Source organism: Anabrus simplex, chromosome 7 (assembly GCF_040414725.1).
Source record: "Anabrus simplex isolate iqAnaSimp1 chromosome 7, ASM4041472v1, whole genome shotgun sequence".
Lineage (NCBI taxonomy): Eukaryota > Metazoa > Arthropoda > Insecta > Orthoptera > Tettigoniidae > Anabrus > Anabrus simplex.
Genome location: NC_090271.1, coordinates 163,553,714 through 163,568,741, shown reverse-complemented (window position 1 = coordinate 163,568,741; position 15,028 = coordinate 163,553,714). Strand labels below are relative to the sequence as shown.

General features: G+C 37.5%; 1 protein-coding gene across 1 annotated transcript in view; it reads right to left on the bottom strand.

Annotated features, from left to right (window-relative positions):
• Positions 1 to 15,028, bottom strand: part of LOC136877408 (DNA-directed RNA polymerase II subunit RPB2) — a 332,230-nt gene that overhangs the window by 49,478 nt on the left and 267,724 nt on the right. Inside the window, exon 12 of the mRNA XM_067151423.2 lies at positions 7,248 to 7,483. Within this exon, the coding sequence (XP_067007524.1) occupies positions 7,248 to 7,483 (236 nt within the window). The remainder of the gene's footprint in view (positions 1 to 7,247; positions 7,484 to 15,028) is intronic.

Below are 15,028 nucleotides of genomic sequence, written 5' to 3'. Positions count from 1 at the left end.
TGCAGCATGTCTGGCATCCTCCGTTCTAGTGTTTGAATGTCCCATCAGGCCAAAGCAGCAGGGCGATAGCTGTGGCACATGACCATTCACTGGTGCAGCATGTCTGGCATCCTCCGTTCTAGTGTTTGAATGTCCCATCAGGCCAAAGCAGCAGGGCGATAGCTGTGGCACATGACCATTCACTGGTGCAGCATGTCTGGCATCCTCTGTTCTAGTGTTTGAATGTCCCATCAGGCCAAAGCAGCAGGGCGATAGCTGTGGCAAATGGCCATTCACTGGTGCACTATGTAAGGCATCCCTGGCACATCAGTTGCATGAATGGAAACAGGGTCAAACGTGGAAGTGTGTGGTGTGATGCATCATGTGACACTGGAGATGAAACAAGCATCCAGGGCATGGAAACACACCTCATCGCCACTGTCCAAGAAAATCAAAACAACAGCATCAGCAAAAGAAGTTATAGTGATAGTATTTAGGGTCCACAGAGGCATGCTACTGGTTGACTTCTTACCCAGGGGCAGATGGTGAATACTACCTGTTATTATGCCACACTACAACTACTGCGGGATACAAACTGTCGTAAACTATTGGGACTACTAAGTACAAGGGTCGTGTTGCTGCACAATAATGCCAGACCCCACGCAACCACCAGCACGCACGATCTGTTACGACACTACCAGTGGGAGGAGCTGGATCATCCTCCCTATACTGCCGATATGTTACCCAGTAATTTTCATCTGTTCAGACCATTGAAGGGAAACCTGTGTGTCGAGCGATTCACAATCAACTAGGAGGTGCAGCAAGCCATTCTGGTGAGGCTTTGGGGACTTGACATGGTGTTCTTCTATGCTGGCTTCAAAGTGTTGGTGTATTAGTGGAATAAGTATTTAGACATGCGTAGTACTATGTGGAAAAGTAATCTGTACCATAGCCATACTGTGGCTGATATGTATATGAGCAATTTAAATACAGTGTTGCAATGAGAGGGACTGTTACTTTAATTTACTGAACCACCCTTGTATAAAAGCTGCACTGGAATTTTACAGCTGAAATACACATAGGAAAAGAAAAAAGCTCCAGGTGCCAAAATTCAATGGATGTCTAATCTCACCACTCCCAATGTACATTTTGACAGAATAATAAAACAAGCCTTAGAAAATAATGGACTGGGAGTTAGATTCAATGGTAGCCTACTATAATAAACAGCATATGATATCTACACAATAAAGTTATGATTAGTTATAACTTTTATGTTCTATACTTATACATATTACTGACCAAAGTTAATTTTTTGGGATGAGAAGAAATTAACAAGCTGTAAAATGAAAATTCTGGGAACACAAAATTGATAAAAGCAAAGTTGATGATTATTAGCTTTCAACTATGCCCTGAGGCTTCACTGCAACTAAATGGTCACCCAATTGAAGGAAAGAACAATCATAAATATCTAGAGTGCATGGTCAATGGAAATTTAGACACTGAAAGACACTGAAGCTACTAAAGGAGTGTTTAATAGAATAAAATCACTAATTTGCAATGGTAACTTCAACCACAAGTTAAGGCAAGAAATTTTCAGAAGATGTAAATAGCTTGGATTAATGTATGATGTGGAGACACAGAAGGCCAGCAAAAGGAAGCATTGTTAAAGTTTGAAGAAGAAGATTCACAAAGAATGCTTTGCATTTCATGGACACTTAAGCTGACAGATAGTGAAGTACTGAAAAGCTAAAGTAGACTGTGAATTAGTAATGAAACTGAGTACTTCAGTCAGGACACATAAGGCACTAAATGCCATCTGCCATATATCATATCATTAGAGAAGATTGAGGGACAGAGAGGGATAATAATGTTATTGGCTTTACATCTCACTAACTTCTTTTATGGTTTTTAAAGGCAATGAGGTGCCAGAATTTAGTCCCACAGGAGTTCTTTTATGTGCCAATAAATCTACCGACACAAGGATGATGTATTTGAGCACCTTCGAATACCACCAAACTGAGCCAGGATCGAACCTGACGAGTTGGGGTCGGAAGGTCAGTGCCTAAACGATCTGAGCCACTCAGCCTGGTGCTGACAGGGATCTGAAGGAGATCATTCTTCAACATCAAGGGTGGTGGCATGGCTGGGATTATCAAAGTTTCCATTCTTGATGAGCCTCTGTTTCCTGTCTTTGCCCTTCTTGTTCAGACAATCACAATGGCAACTGAAGTTATTGTACATGAGCATACAACAACATACCAAGCATACCAAGTGTTCTCATTGTAGGCAGAGTTTTTCATGGTAATTTTGAGTTGATCTTCACAGCGCTTCAAAGTTTACCATACAGAATTTGCCAAGGGAATCTGTTATTACAAAATGCAGACTAGCCAGCAAGGAAGGTAGGTCTTGAAATAAATATGCTCACCCAGACATAGATATAGTACTAGAAAGGAATTTGTAGGAATATTTGTGTATGAGAGTTAAAAATGAACAATAACTGCTGCAGAAAAATATAATAGATCTCTTTGATATGTGGTATTACCAAAGAAAGTTGATGGTGAGATTGGACTACAAATAAAGAGATACTGATTCAAGTTGATATTGGGAGAAATGTTTGGTGAAATTTGACCAGAAGTAAGAATAGACTTATTCAGTTGCCTCTCATAGGTCCAACCTCTCACTGAATATTGAAATGTGCTGTATAGGCAGATCTTCAACATCACATAGACCAACTCATCGAATGAATTGTCAACCTTGATGATTTTTCAAGAGGAAGCTAGAACATCTTGGTACATTATAAGAAACAAGCATAAACATTGGCTTCTTAAAATTGTAATGACAGGAGAACTAGAAGGTAGAAGAAGAATTTCCTGATTGGTGAACGTGAGAGAATGGTATAATTTGAACATTGCTCACCTCTACAAAATGGCAGTACGGTTAGGGTCGTGTAGCAGTAAGCTTGCATTTGGGAGATAGTGGGTTTTAATCCCACCGTCGGTAGGTCCTGAAGATGGTTTTCCATGGTTTTCCATTTTCTTACTAGGCAATAGAAATAAGGCCACAGCCGCTTCCTTCCCAATCCTAGCCCTTTCCCATCTTTACATCACCGAAAACTTTCAATGTGTTTGTGCAATGTTTAACAACTGGCAAAAAAAAAAAAAACCTAAATAATTGCACTCAACAAACCAAAGATAATCATGACTACAACCAACATCCAGAACAGATAAGGCAAGCAAAGAAGTTGGATTCAACAGTCAATTTTTTTTTTTTTTTTGCTAGTTGTTTTTATGTCGCACTGACACAGATAGGTCTTATGGCGACGATGGAGTAGGAAAGGGCTAGGAGTGGGAAGGAAGCGGCCGTGGCCTTAATTAAGGTACAGCCCCAGCATTTGCCTGGTGTGAAAATGGGAAACCACGGAAAACCATCTTCAGGGCTGCCGACAGTGGGGTTCAAACCTACTATCTCCCGAATACTGGATACTGGCCGCACTTAAGCGACTGCAGCTATTGAGCTTGGTAGGATTCAACAGTCAAACAGAGATGACAAAGTTAGTTCAGGATAGGATGGATATTCACACGAACAAAAGCACAAGGAAAGAAAAATAATTTTAAAAAAAGATGTGCTGTTTGGATTATCCCTCCATGGACTGTTTTGCTGCAGCTTTCCATCTTAGCATAATCATTTCATTTCTATGTAACTACCACACCTACACTAATCTGCTTGTCATATTCATCCCTTGGCCTGTCCCTTCCATTCCTACCACCTATTCTTCCCTAAAAAATTAATTGAACAAGTCCTGGGTGTCTCAAGATGTGGGTAATAGAGAAGTATTTTCAGAAGGGTATACAGTCTATCCTAGAGACTGAGGAGATAAAATGAGAGGGGGGTGTTTATTCTGGTGAAGGAAACTTATTGTTCACATGAATGGTTTACCGATGAAAGGGATGAAATATTAGGGATAAAATTAGTTTGTGATAATATGAAGGAGGTGGGAATTATAGAAACATATAGGCCTGGAAGAGAGGAAAGAGACATGGACATATTTGAGAAAATAATAGATTATACTCATAAAAACAATAATAATGATATGGTAATAATTGGGGGAGATCTAAACTTGCCTAAAGTTGAATAGAATGGAGCTTCAAGTGAAGCCCATGAACAGAAACTGGCAAATAAGTTAATTTGGGAGGGAGGATTTACACAAGTAGTACAAGAACCGACTCGTCTCAATAACTTGCTAGATGTATTCTTGGTTAAACCATGGGAAATTGTTGATAAAACTGAGGTAATTGAAGGAATAGGTGACCATAAGGCTATAATAATGGATGTAGGACTCGTACCAAAAATGCTTAATAAGAGGGTCACATAAGACAAAAAAATTATAGAGAAAAACTGAAGTTGATGAATTTGGGACTTGCCTTAAATTACAATTCAGTTGTTCAATAAGTGAAGGGAGTAATGTAGATACACTTTGGGCTAAATTTAAAGGAATCATTTGGGAAGGAGAGAAGAGATTTGTACCTGTTAAGAAGGGTAAAATGACCTCAGACCCTGTTTATTAAACAAGGGAAATAAGAAAATTAGAAGGAAAATGTAGAATAGTAAGCAGGAAAATCAAAGAGGGTAGGGAGAGTAGAGAAACTAGAAAAAAGCTAATGAGGGAACTGAATAGAGTGAAAAAGGAAGCAAAAGAGAATTATATGAATGGCATACTTCAAAAGGGTAACGACCACAAAGGGAAATGGAAAAAGCTGTGTTCATATATCAGGAATCAAAAAGGAAAAGGAATCCAAATTCATACAATCGTTGCAGAAGGGGGTGAACACTATTTAACAGATACTGAGAAAGCAAACCTATTTAGTAGGGAATTTAGAGATTCAGTAGATGATTGTCAAGAGTTGGAAACCGAAACAGAAGTTAGAGAGGGAAAGAGACAGAGGGAAACAAGAAGCTTCTCATTCACAAATGAAGATATTTTCAGAGAAATCCAACTGCTTCAGCAAGGAAAAGCAGCAGGAAGTGATCAAATTACTGGGGAGGTATTAAAGACAATGGGGTGCTACATAGTGCCTTATTTAAAATTTCTCTTTGACTATGTCATAAATAATAGTGTAATACCAAAGGAATGGAAGGAATCTATAATAATACCAATTTATAAAGGAAAGGGTGATAAAAGGAAACCAGAGAACTACAGACCAATCAGCCTGACCAGTATACAGTAGTTTGTAAAATACTGGAGAGTTTATTAGCAAAGTACATCAGAGGAATATGTGAAGATAAAAATTGGTTCATGAGGAGCCAGTATGGATTTAGAAAGAAATTATCCTGTGAGGCACAACTGGTGGGATTTCAGCAGGACATATAAGATCAGTTGGATTCAGGAGGCCAATTAGATTGCATAGCCATAGATCTTTCCAAAGCCTTTGATAAAGTGGAACATGGAATATTATTAAACAAATTGGAGGGAATATGATTGGACATAAGGGTTATACGTTGGATAAGAACATTTCTAAATTCAAGGGTTCAGAAAGTCAAAGTAGGAAATAATGTATCACAGGAAGAGAAAGTTTGGAAGGGAATTGCACAGGGTAGTATAACTGTTACAACATTTACAAAGAGAAGCTTCAAAACTGAATTTGAATATGCTTTGGAGGAGGTAGTTATCCCAAAAGATGGCAAGTGCAAATACTTAGGTGTGAGATTTGAAAGTAATTTGCACTGGAAGAGTCATGTTGATGACATTGTTGGGAAAGCATACAGATTGTTACATGTCATAATGAGGCTACTTAAAGGATGCAACAAAGAATTAAAAGAGAAAAGTTACTTTTATTGGAATATGCAAACAGTGTTTGGGATCCTCACCAAGTATACCTAATAAAAGAAATAGATAGTGCGCAGAAGAAAGCAGCAAGATTTGTAACGGGATTTCAGGAGAAAGAGTAGTGTATCAGAAATGTTAGAGGAACTTTGGTGGGAAACTTCAAGTAAGAGAAGGGAGAAATCTAGACTTACAGGATTATATAGAGCCTATACAGGAGAAGAAACATGGGGAGAAATCCGTGAGAGGCTTCAGTTGGGAAATAATTATATCGGCAGGACTGACCACAAGTATAAAATTAGAAGGAATTTTAGCTGAAGCGATTGGGGTAAATTTTCATTTATTGGGAAGGGCGTGAAGGAGTGGAACAGTTTACCAGGGGTAGTGTTTGATCCTTTTCCAAAATCTGTATAGATATTCAAGAAGAGAATAAACAGCAACAGAGAAAATAAATGAACGTTAGACCGCATTCGACCAGTGCAGGTTATTGTAGATAAAAAATGTGTGTAAATAAATTAATTCCATCCCCTGGTCTATGGAGTTTGGACAGCCAAAGTAGGGGACTGTCTGTAGGGGTGTGGGACAGTGGGGACTTCGAGAACCCTGGGACTGCTACGGTAGCTGTAAAGGCCCCTTCAGGAACTCTGAAAAGTGGTGGCAAAAGGGGCTCTGGTTAAGATGCAGCAGGCTGTTATGCTACTTAGGTTCCAAAATGGGTCAAAAATAAATAAGTAAATAAATGCCATGTAAATTTTAATCTTATACCAGTTGTATAATATTATTTGAAGTAATTCCACATACTGTAAGTTATATTTGATTATGTTTGTAAGTACAGGAGATATTATAAGTAGAATTTTGAAAACAATATCAATTTATTAAGGATGGGCTGTGTGTTTAATAGAAAAAAATTGTTAGCGTAAATTGTATAATATTGTATTCTAGGAAAATTTTCTTCTTGTCTTGTTAATTTAAAATTTAGTGCTTGACAATAACATATTTTAGTGTACCATTTGCCACCGAGGTAGACACCTCATTTGCAAATAAAGAGATTTTGATTTGATTTGATTTGATCTATCATTCTCTCTCTTCTTCTGGTCAAATTTCACCAAATAATTCTCCTTTGATTCAGTTTCTCTTCATTCATAATTCAATCTACCCATCTTAACTTCAACACTTCTGTAACACTACATTTCAACAGTTTCTAATTATCTTCCTTTCTGAGCTATTTATTGTCCAAGTTTCACTTCAATATGATGCCAATCCTTCTAATGCACATACCAAGTGAGCAAATTTCTTTCCTCAAGAAAGGCCTTCCTTGCTTGTGCTAGTTTGTATTTTATGTCCTACTAAATTCTGCCATCATTAGCTACTCTACTACCTAAATAATATTTGTCTACTTCCTATAAGGCTTCATCTCCAACAGATATAAGTGGCATAAAATCATTACCCATAATTATTATATTCTCTTTCCTTCAGCATGTCAATGTGTTTCTTCTTGAGCAACAAACTACCACCCTCTACAATCAGCAGTGGGCGGCAGATACGGCCTGCATCCGTGTAGATGCGAATCTCTCTGTCCCGGATATCTCGAATCATGGATACTTCACTGACTATGATGTCCATCTGACGACGCAGCTTACGAAGAGTAGCCATGAGCTGTTCTGGATCACGGTGGATACCAACCTGCAAAGTTAATAAAAATATCAAGATCTGAATGGGGAAGTTACGGCAAGTCATCCTGGAAAACTGACCCACAACTACTCGCCTCAACAATATCAACCCGATTCAAAGTCGTCATACATACATTTCAGTCCCAAGGAAAAGTCAGTACATGCCAGGCAACTGAAAAATGCGATGAGAGAAATAGACAGTTATGTTCATATTTCGAAGATCTAGAGACGGCATATGACAGAGTACCAAGGGAAAAGACGTTAACTGTACTGAGGGAATATGGGAGTAAGGGTGGGTTATTCAAAGCAATCAAATGCATTTATGTTGACAACTGGGTAACAGTGAGAATTGATGGTAGAAGAGTTCTTGGTTCAAGGTACACCTTTGTTGTTCATAGTTTACATGGATCATCTGCTAAAATGTATAAGGTGGCAGGGAGGGATTCAGCTACATGGAAATTTAGAAAGCGGTTTTGCCTATGCTTGGTCTTAATGGCAGACTATGCTGAAAGCCTGCAATCTATTACTGCATCTTGAAACTTGAAAACAGGTGCAGTGAGTACCCTACAAAAATTAGCATTTCCAGGACTAAAGTGATGTCAGTGAGGATAAAAACTAGGAGACCTGAAAGTGAGGTTGGGAATACAAAACTGGAACAGATAGACCATTTCGTGTATTTAGGATGCGTATTCTCCCAGGATGGTAGCACAGAAAGTGATACTGAATCAACGTGCAGCAAAGCTAATGTAGTGAGCTTGCAGTTGCAATCAATAGTATTCAGTAAGGAAGAAGTCAGCTCCTGGATGAAACTATCTTCACACTGGTCTGTTTTCAGATTAACTTTCCTGTATGAGAGTGAAAGCTGGGTAGACTCAGGATATCTTATTCATAAGTTAGAGGTAACAGACATGAAAGTAGCAAGAACGATTGCCGGTACAAACAGGTGGGATCAATGACAGCAGGGTACATGGAATGGGGATATAAAGGCTGAGTTGGGAGCTAACTTGATGAAGTAATATATACTTCGGTGGAGGGGTCGTGTAGGCAAATGGAGGATAGGTTACCTAAGAGAATAACTGAGTCGGTCACGGAACACAAGAGACGTAGAGGGAAACCTCGATGACAATAGTTAGACTCAGTTTCTAATGGTCTAACCTTTAAAACAGATTGTAGTAGCAGCTCCGATGTCAACATTGTGTTTACACTGGTGTTCTATGCCATCTGATGGATTTCTTATGAACAATATGTTGTTTGAATGTTTGCTACACTATTCTCCTTGGACAGCAATGGCCTGCTTTCCTTTTAAATCACTCTGTTTCTCTTGTCAACGGAACTCTCCATACACACCGACTGTCATGGTACTTTCAGTGCATGTTTTACATTATATGTGATGCTCTTCAGGAAACCATACCTTAAGTCGGAAAATCGCATTTTGAGTTTATTTTATATATTGATAGAAGATAAATTTATGATCATTTTTGAGAAAACCAGAAGTATCTAGTTTAAAAACTGATCTCTTTACGTAACTTTGAAGTTCTAAAAGAGAATTGATTTAATTTCAAGAAAATCATTTGGAAAATGGGGCATAGTACTCCAATAATATATTAAGGATTTAAGAAAATCTGATTGTTTCATTGGATAAAGGAATATCAGCTTTGCGTATTAAAATAACTTCCATAAATATTTACGAGTTTTATTCTCTGGAAATTAAATATGTATACATGTTCAAAATTTGAAAAAAGTGGTAAGGAAGTTTTAGTCTTGCAGCACTTGTACACACAGAAGTTTTGTCTTAAAATGTACAAGTAAGATAAGGATACAATAATTATAATAATAGTAATATTGATAATAATAACATTTATAATATTGGAAGATTTCGAAAACACTTTCATTTATAAAAACAATGCTACTGTTATGGATCTTAAGAAGAAAGTCTACAGTTTTAATCAAGGAAAAATTACAGAAATATGTGGTGATTGAAAGGATTTTGACATAGATGAAGATGAAACTCAGAAAATGCTAGGATGACTTCAGCAGGCGAAGCGCAGTTCTCCAGATGCTGGGGGAGCTGGGAGAAATGAACGACCAGCATCACATTGAATCCGAATAGGGACAGTTAATATTCTAGCCCTGACAGACAAAACTGTGGAACTAGTGGAGTTTATGAAAGAGAAGGACATAGCTGTCCTAAGTCTCAGTGAAACGAAATGGAAAGGAAAGGGGGAAAGAAAACTAAAAAAAGGATACAGACTGTTTTACAGTGGAGGACAGGAGGCAAGAAACGGAGTAGGGATGATTATAAGAAACGATGTCTTAGAGTATGTGGAGGAGGTGAAGAAGATAAATGACAGGATGATCATAGGAAAAATAAAAATTAGACGGAGACAAAAGATCTGTTTCAAGTATATGCTCTGCAAACGGAGAATAAAGAAGAATACTTAGAAAAATTCCTTGAGGACGTGGAAAATTATATAGAAGACTAGCAAGATACCCGTGCTTCGCTACGGTATTATACTGATATTTATAATTAAATGCTTAATGTTTTATATATAATCCTCTGAAATTCGCGATCTGACTCTTTTTCTGAGAGATTACGGCAAAGTTCCTCACATTTTTCAATCTTTTTTTCCAGCAATCGATTTCGTACTTCCCAGGCTAGGTCCAGGTATTCCACCCTGTCAGTTGGGTCCCTAAATCTTTGCCATCTTTTCTTATAAGCATTTTTAATATGGAACAAATCCTTCAGGAGATCTGGCGTGGTGTCGTCTTGGGTGCCTTGGCGGTACTGAACCCGCGGCCAGACTGCATTCTTAGTCATTACCTGTCCAGGACCCGTTTCCACCGCGGTCCGCACATTTGACGACGGTCCAGAACATTATTATTATTATTATTATTATTATTATTATTATTATTATTATTATTATTATTATTATTATTATTATAGATGTTCTGGACCCCACAGCAAGATGCAAGACCGCTACTTGGCGGTAAATTACATCTGCTGCCATTGTTATTGTTGAGAATGTGACCTGCTCCAATGTCGCGCGTAGGCAAGTGTGCGGGATTTCTGGCGATACGAATGGCATACTGCCGTGCATTATCGACCGTATTATAGAGGTGAACAATTGGACGGTCAATCTCATTCCTATCGTTTATTTCAAATGTGTTTAAATTTTTATTCATATGCCAGGAGAATCTACTGTAATATAAGAACGTTCTCCGAAGGAAAAGTTGGCTGTTGAAAACGAACCCAGGAAAGATTAAAAAGATCGGTTTATGATCAGAATAAGTACACTGAAAATATACAGCCTGTTTCCAGTCATTCGACAGGGTCAGGAATGGAATGAATAAAGCCCCATCTAGCGGCGACAGTAGGAATTGTGCCGGCTGCCGAAGCACTCCTCTGGGGCAATGATCGATGAATGACAAATGAAATGAAATATTGGACAGTGTTGCTGGAATGAATGATGACAGGGAAAAGCGAAGTATCCGGAGGAAAACCTGTCCCGCCTCCATTTTGTCCAGCACGAATGTCACATTAGTGACCGGGATTTGAACCACGGAACCCAGCTGTGAGAGGCCGGCGCACTGCCGCCTGAGCAACGGAGGCTCCTTGTAAGTACATTATGAACAGCAAAATCAATTGGTCTCACCTCCTTTTACACCCCACCGCCGTTAAGTTTATTTAACCCCCCCCAAAAAAAAATTAAAAGAAGGAGTGTTTCTTTATGTTTAAAGGAGATTCCAAACCCCAATGTTCACGTCTATTACCTTGAGTTCTGAGATATAAGTATCCCCATAAAAATAATTCGCTTTTTTTACTTCCTTTCACACTTCTCCCCCCCCCCCCCCTAAGTGAATTTTCCGGCAAAAAATACTTGTTTCTTTAATAGTAAAGGATCTTCTAAATAGCAATTATCACGACTCTAACTTCTTCAGTTTTTGATTTATGTGTCCTCATGAAAGGAATTCAACTCCTTTCCACTCCCGCCCCCAAGGTTTCCCCCACAAAACGCGTATTTCTTTGTTTTTAAAGGAGATCAAAATACCAATTTTCACGTCCGTAACAACTTTAGTTTTTATTAGATGTATGTATTCTCATACAATTAAGTCAATTAATTTTAGAATTCTTTCCCCCCCCCCCCCTTCATTGGATTTTCCGAGAATACACGTTTCTTTATTTTTAAAGGAGATCCCATATACATATTTTTAGTTCTGTAATATATTCAGTTTCTGAGATATATGTATCCTCATTAAGGGCATTCAACCCACTATTCACCCTTTTACACCCCTCCTATTGGGATTTACAGAAAACGAAAAAATACGTATTCCTTTACTTTTAAAGGAGATTCTAAATACCAATTTTTACATCTGTAAACTTTTAAAGTTTTAAGATATAGACACATTCATTTTAAAAATTCACCCCCCTTTTCACCCCCCATTATCCGGATTTTTCAAAAACGAAAATATACGTGTTTCCTTATTTTTAAAGTGGATCCCCAATACCAATTTTCAGGTCTGTAATATCTTCAGGTTCTGAAATATAAGTAGCCTCGTTAAAGGCATTCAACCTCTTTTTCACCCTTTTCCACCCTTCCTATCGGGATTTTCCGAAGAAAAAAAAGTGTTTCTTTATTTTTAAAGGAGATTCTAAATACCATATTTTACATCTATAAACTTTAAAAGTTTTGAGATATAGATACACTCATTTTAAAAATTCACCCCCCTTTTCACCCCCATTATTTGGATTTTCCAAAAACAAAAAAATACGTGTTTCTTTATTTTTAAAAGAGATCAAAGGTACCAATTTTCAGGTCTGTAATATCTTCAGTTTCTGAGATATAGGTATCCTCATTAAAGGCATTCAATCCATTTTCTCCCCTTTTCACCCCTTTGGGATTTTCCGAAAACAAAAAATATGTGTTTCTTTATTTTTAATGAAGATTCTAAATACCGATTTTTACATCTGTAAACTTTAAAAGTTTTGAGATATAGATGCACTGTTTTTAAAAATTCACCCCCCTTTTCACCCTCCCATTAATTGGATTTTTCAAAAACAAAAAAATACGTGTTTCTTTATTTTTGAAAGAGATCAAAAGTACCAATTTTCAGGTCTGTAATATCTTTAGTTTCTGAGATATAAGTACCGGTATTCTGATTAAAGGCATTCAACCCCCTTTTTTATCGTTTTTCACCCCTGCTATTGGGATTTTCTGAAAACAAAAAAATACGTATTTCCTTATTTTTAAAGGAGATTCTAAATACCAATTTTTACATCTGTAAACTTTTAAAGTTTTGAGATATAGATACACTCATTAAAATTTCAACCCCCTTTTTCACCCCCTTAGCAATGGAATATCTAAAAATGCTCTCTTAGCGAGCACCTACATCTTAATATGAATATATCCCCAAAATTTCATTTCTTTATGTCCAGTTGTTTTGGCTCGGCGATGATGAATCAGTCAGTCAGTCAGTCAGGACAAGTTATTTTATATATATAGATAAAGAAATAATAATAATGGGAGACCTAAATGCTCAATTGGGAAGAGACAGATAAGGAAGAGAGATCTTGGGATCATACAGTTATGGAAGTAAGAACCCAGAAGGAGATGTTTTAATGGACTTCTGTCAGTGGAACCAATTAATTATAGGGAATACATGGTTCAAGAAGAAAAATAACCAGAAGGTAATGAGGTATGGATGGGGAGGTAGAAGAACGAAAATTCTGATAGAGTATATACTAGTGGAAAAAGGACATCGGAAAGAGCTAATGGATGTACAGCCATGCCAGAAGAATCCTTTGGGGGTGATCATAGGGCAGTGGTAGCAAAATTGAGAAAGGTCATTAAACTGCCAGAGAAAAGAGAAAGAAAGATTAAGGTCTGGAGATTAAAAGAAAAGGAGGTTGGAGAAGAGTTTAAGAAAGATTTGAGAGTACGGATACCAAGGATAGATATCAGCGATGTGGAACAAGAATGGGAAAATTTTAAGAGGGCATTTGTAAGTAGTGCAGAGAAAACATGTGAAAGAACGTCAGGAAAAGTAAGGGAAAAGGCAACAAAATGGCGGAATGATAGAGTGAAGGAAAAGGTAAAAGAGATGAAGAAAACTTGGAAGGAATGGAAAACTAAAAAGACTGAAGAAAGTAAAACAAAGTATATAGAAGCAAAAAGAGATTGCAAGAAAGTAATTCCAGAGGAAAAGAAGAAAAGCTGGGAAGAATTCACCCAGGAAATCAGGGAGGATTTAAATTGTGAGGAAAAAATATTATTTGGAGTTGTAAAAAAATAGAAGAAATGAGAAGGTGAACACTGGATTCGTAAAAAACAAAGGAGAAATATTGACTAAACCAGAAGATATAACGGACAAATGGAAAGAATATTTCAGCAAGCTACTAAAGGTGAGACATCAGATAAGAGGAGAAATTACAAAAGCAAATAAAATTGAGGAGGAAAAAATAAAAGAAGAATTAGACATTACTATGGCTGAAGTGGAATGGGCAGTTAGTAAAATGAGGATGGGAAAAGCTATGGGAATAGATGAAGTGTCAATAGAAATGATCAAAGCAGCAGGACCAGTGGGATTGCAATGGACATACAGACTTCTCAGATGTGTGTGGAGAGAGAAGAAAGTTGCTGAAGACTGGAAAAAGGGAATAATATTACCAATATTCAAGAACGGAGATAGGAAGACATGGGGTAACTACCGAGGAATCGCAATCATCTCACATATTGCCAAAGTAATGGAAAGAATACTAGGAAAAAAGAATTCCAAATAGAAGAAGAACAATTTGGATTTAGAGGAGGCAGGTCAACAGTGGTACCCATTTTCATCCTGAGACAAAATATGGAAAAAAGTTGGGAATATGGGAAGGATATGATAATGACCTTTCTTTACTTGGAAAAGGCTTATGATAGCATCCCTAGAGCAAAAGTTTGGGAATGCCTAATAAACAGAGGGATTGACAAGGAATTGAAAAACATGATAAACGCAATGGGCAAAGATAGTTCCAGTAGTGTGAAGACTACAGTTGGGGCATCAGAATGGTTTAGAATTGAGAATGGACTAAAACAAGGAAGTGTGTTGTCATCCTTACTGTTTTTAATGGTGATGGATGACATCATGAAGGCAACAATGAAAGATTACAGTAGGAAGAAGATGAAGGTGATGTTGTTTGTAGATGATGTGGTGATTTGGGGTGAGAATGAAGTGGAGGTACAAGAACAGTTATCAAAGTGGAGATCAGAAATTGGAAGTAGTAAAACACTTCAAATATTTGGAAAGTGTACTGTCTGAAGATGGAAGAATAGATTTGGAAATTAATAGAATAATACAACTGGGGAGTGCTTTCTATCAACAGGTGAGAGGACTAGTATGGAACAAGGGTATACCAATGAAGGCTAAAGAAGTTATGTATAAAGCTTATTATGTTCCTATAATGACATATGCAGCAGAAACTTGGACAATGAACTCAGAGGGATGAGAACAGAGTACAAGCAGCTGAAATGAAATTCCTGAGAAGTATGGTACAGGAAACAAGGAGAGACAGAGTAAGAAA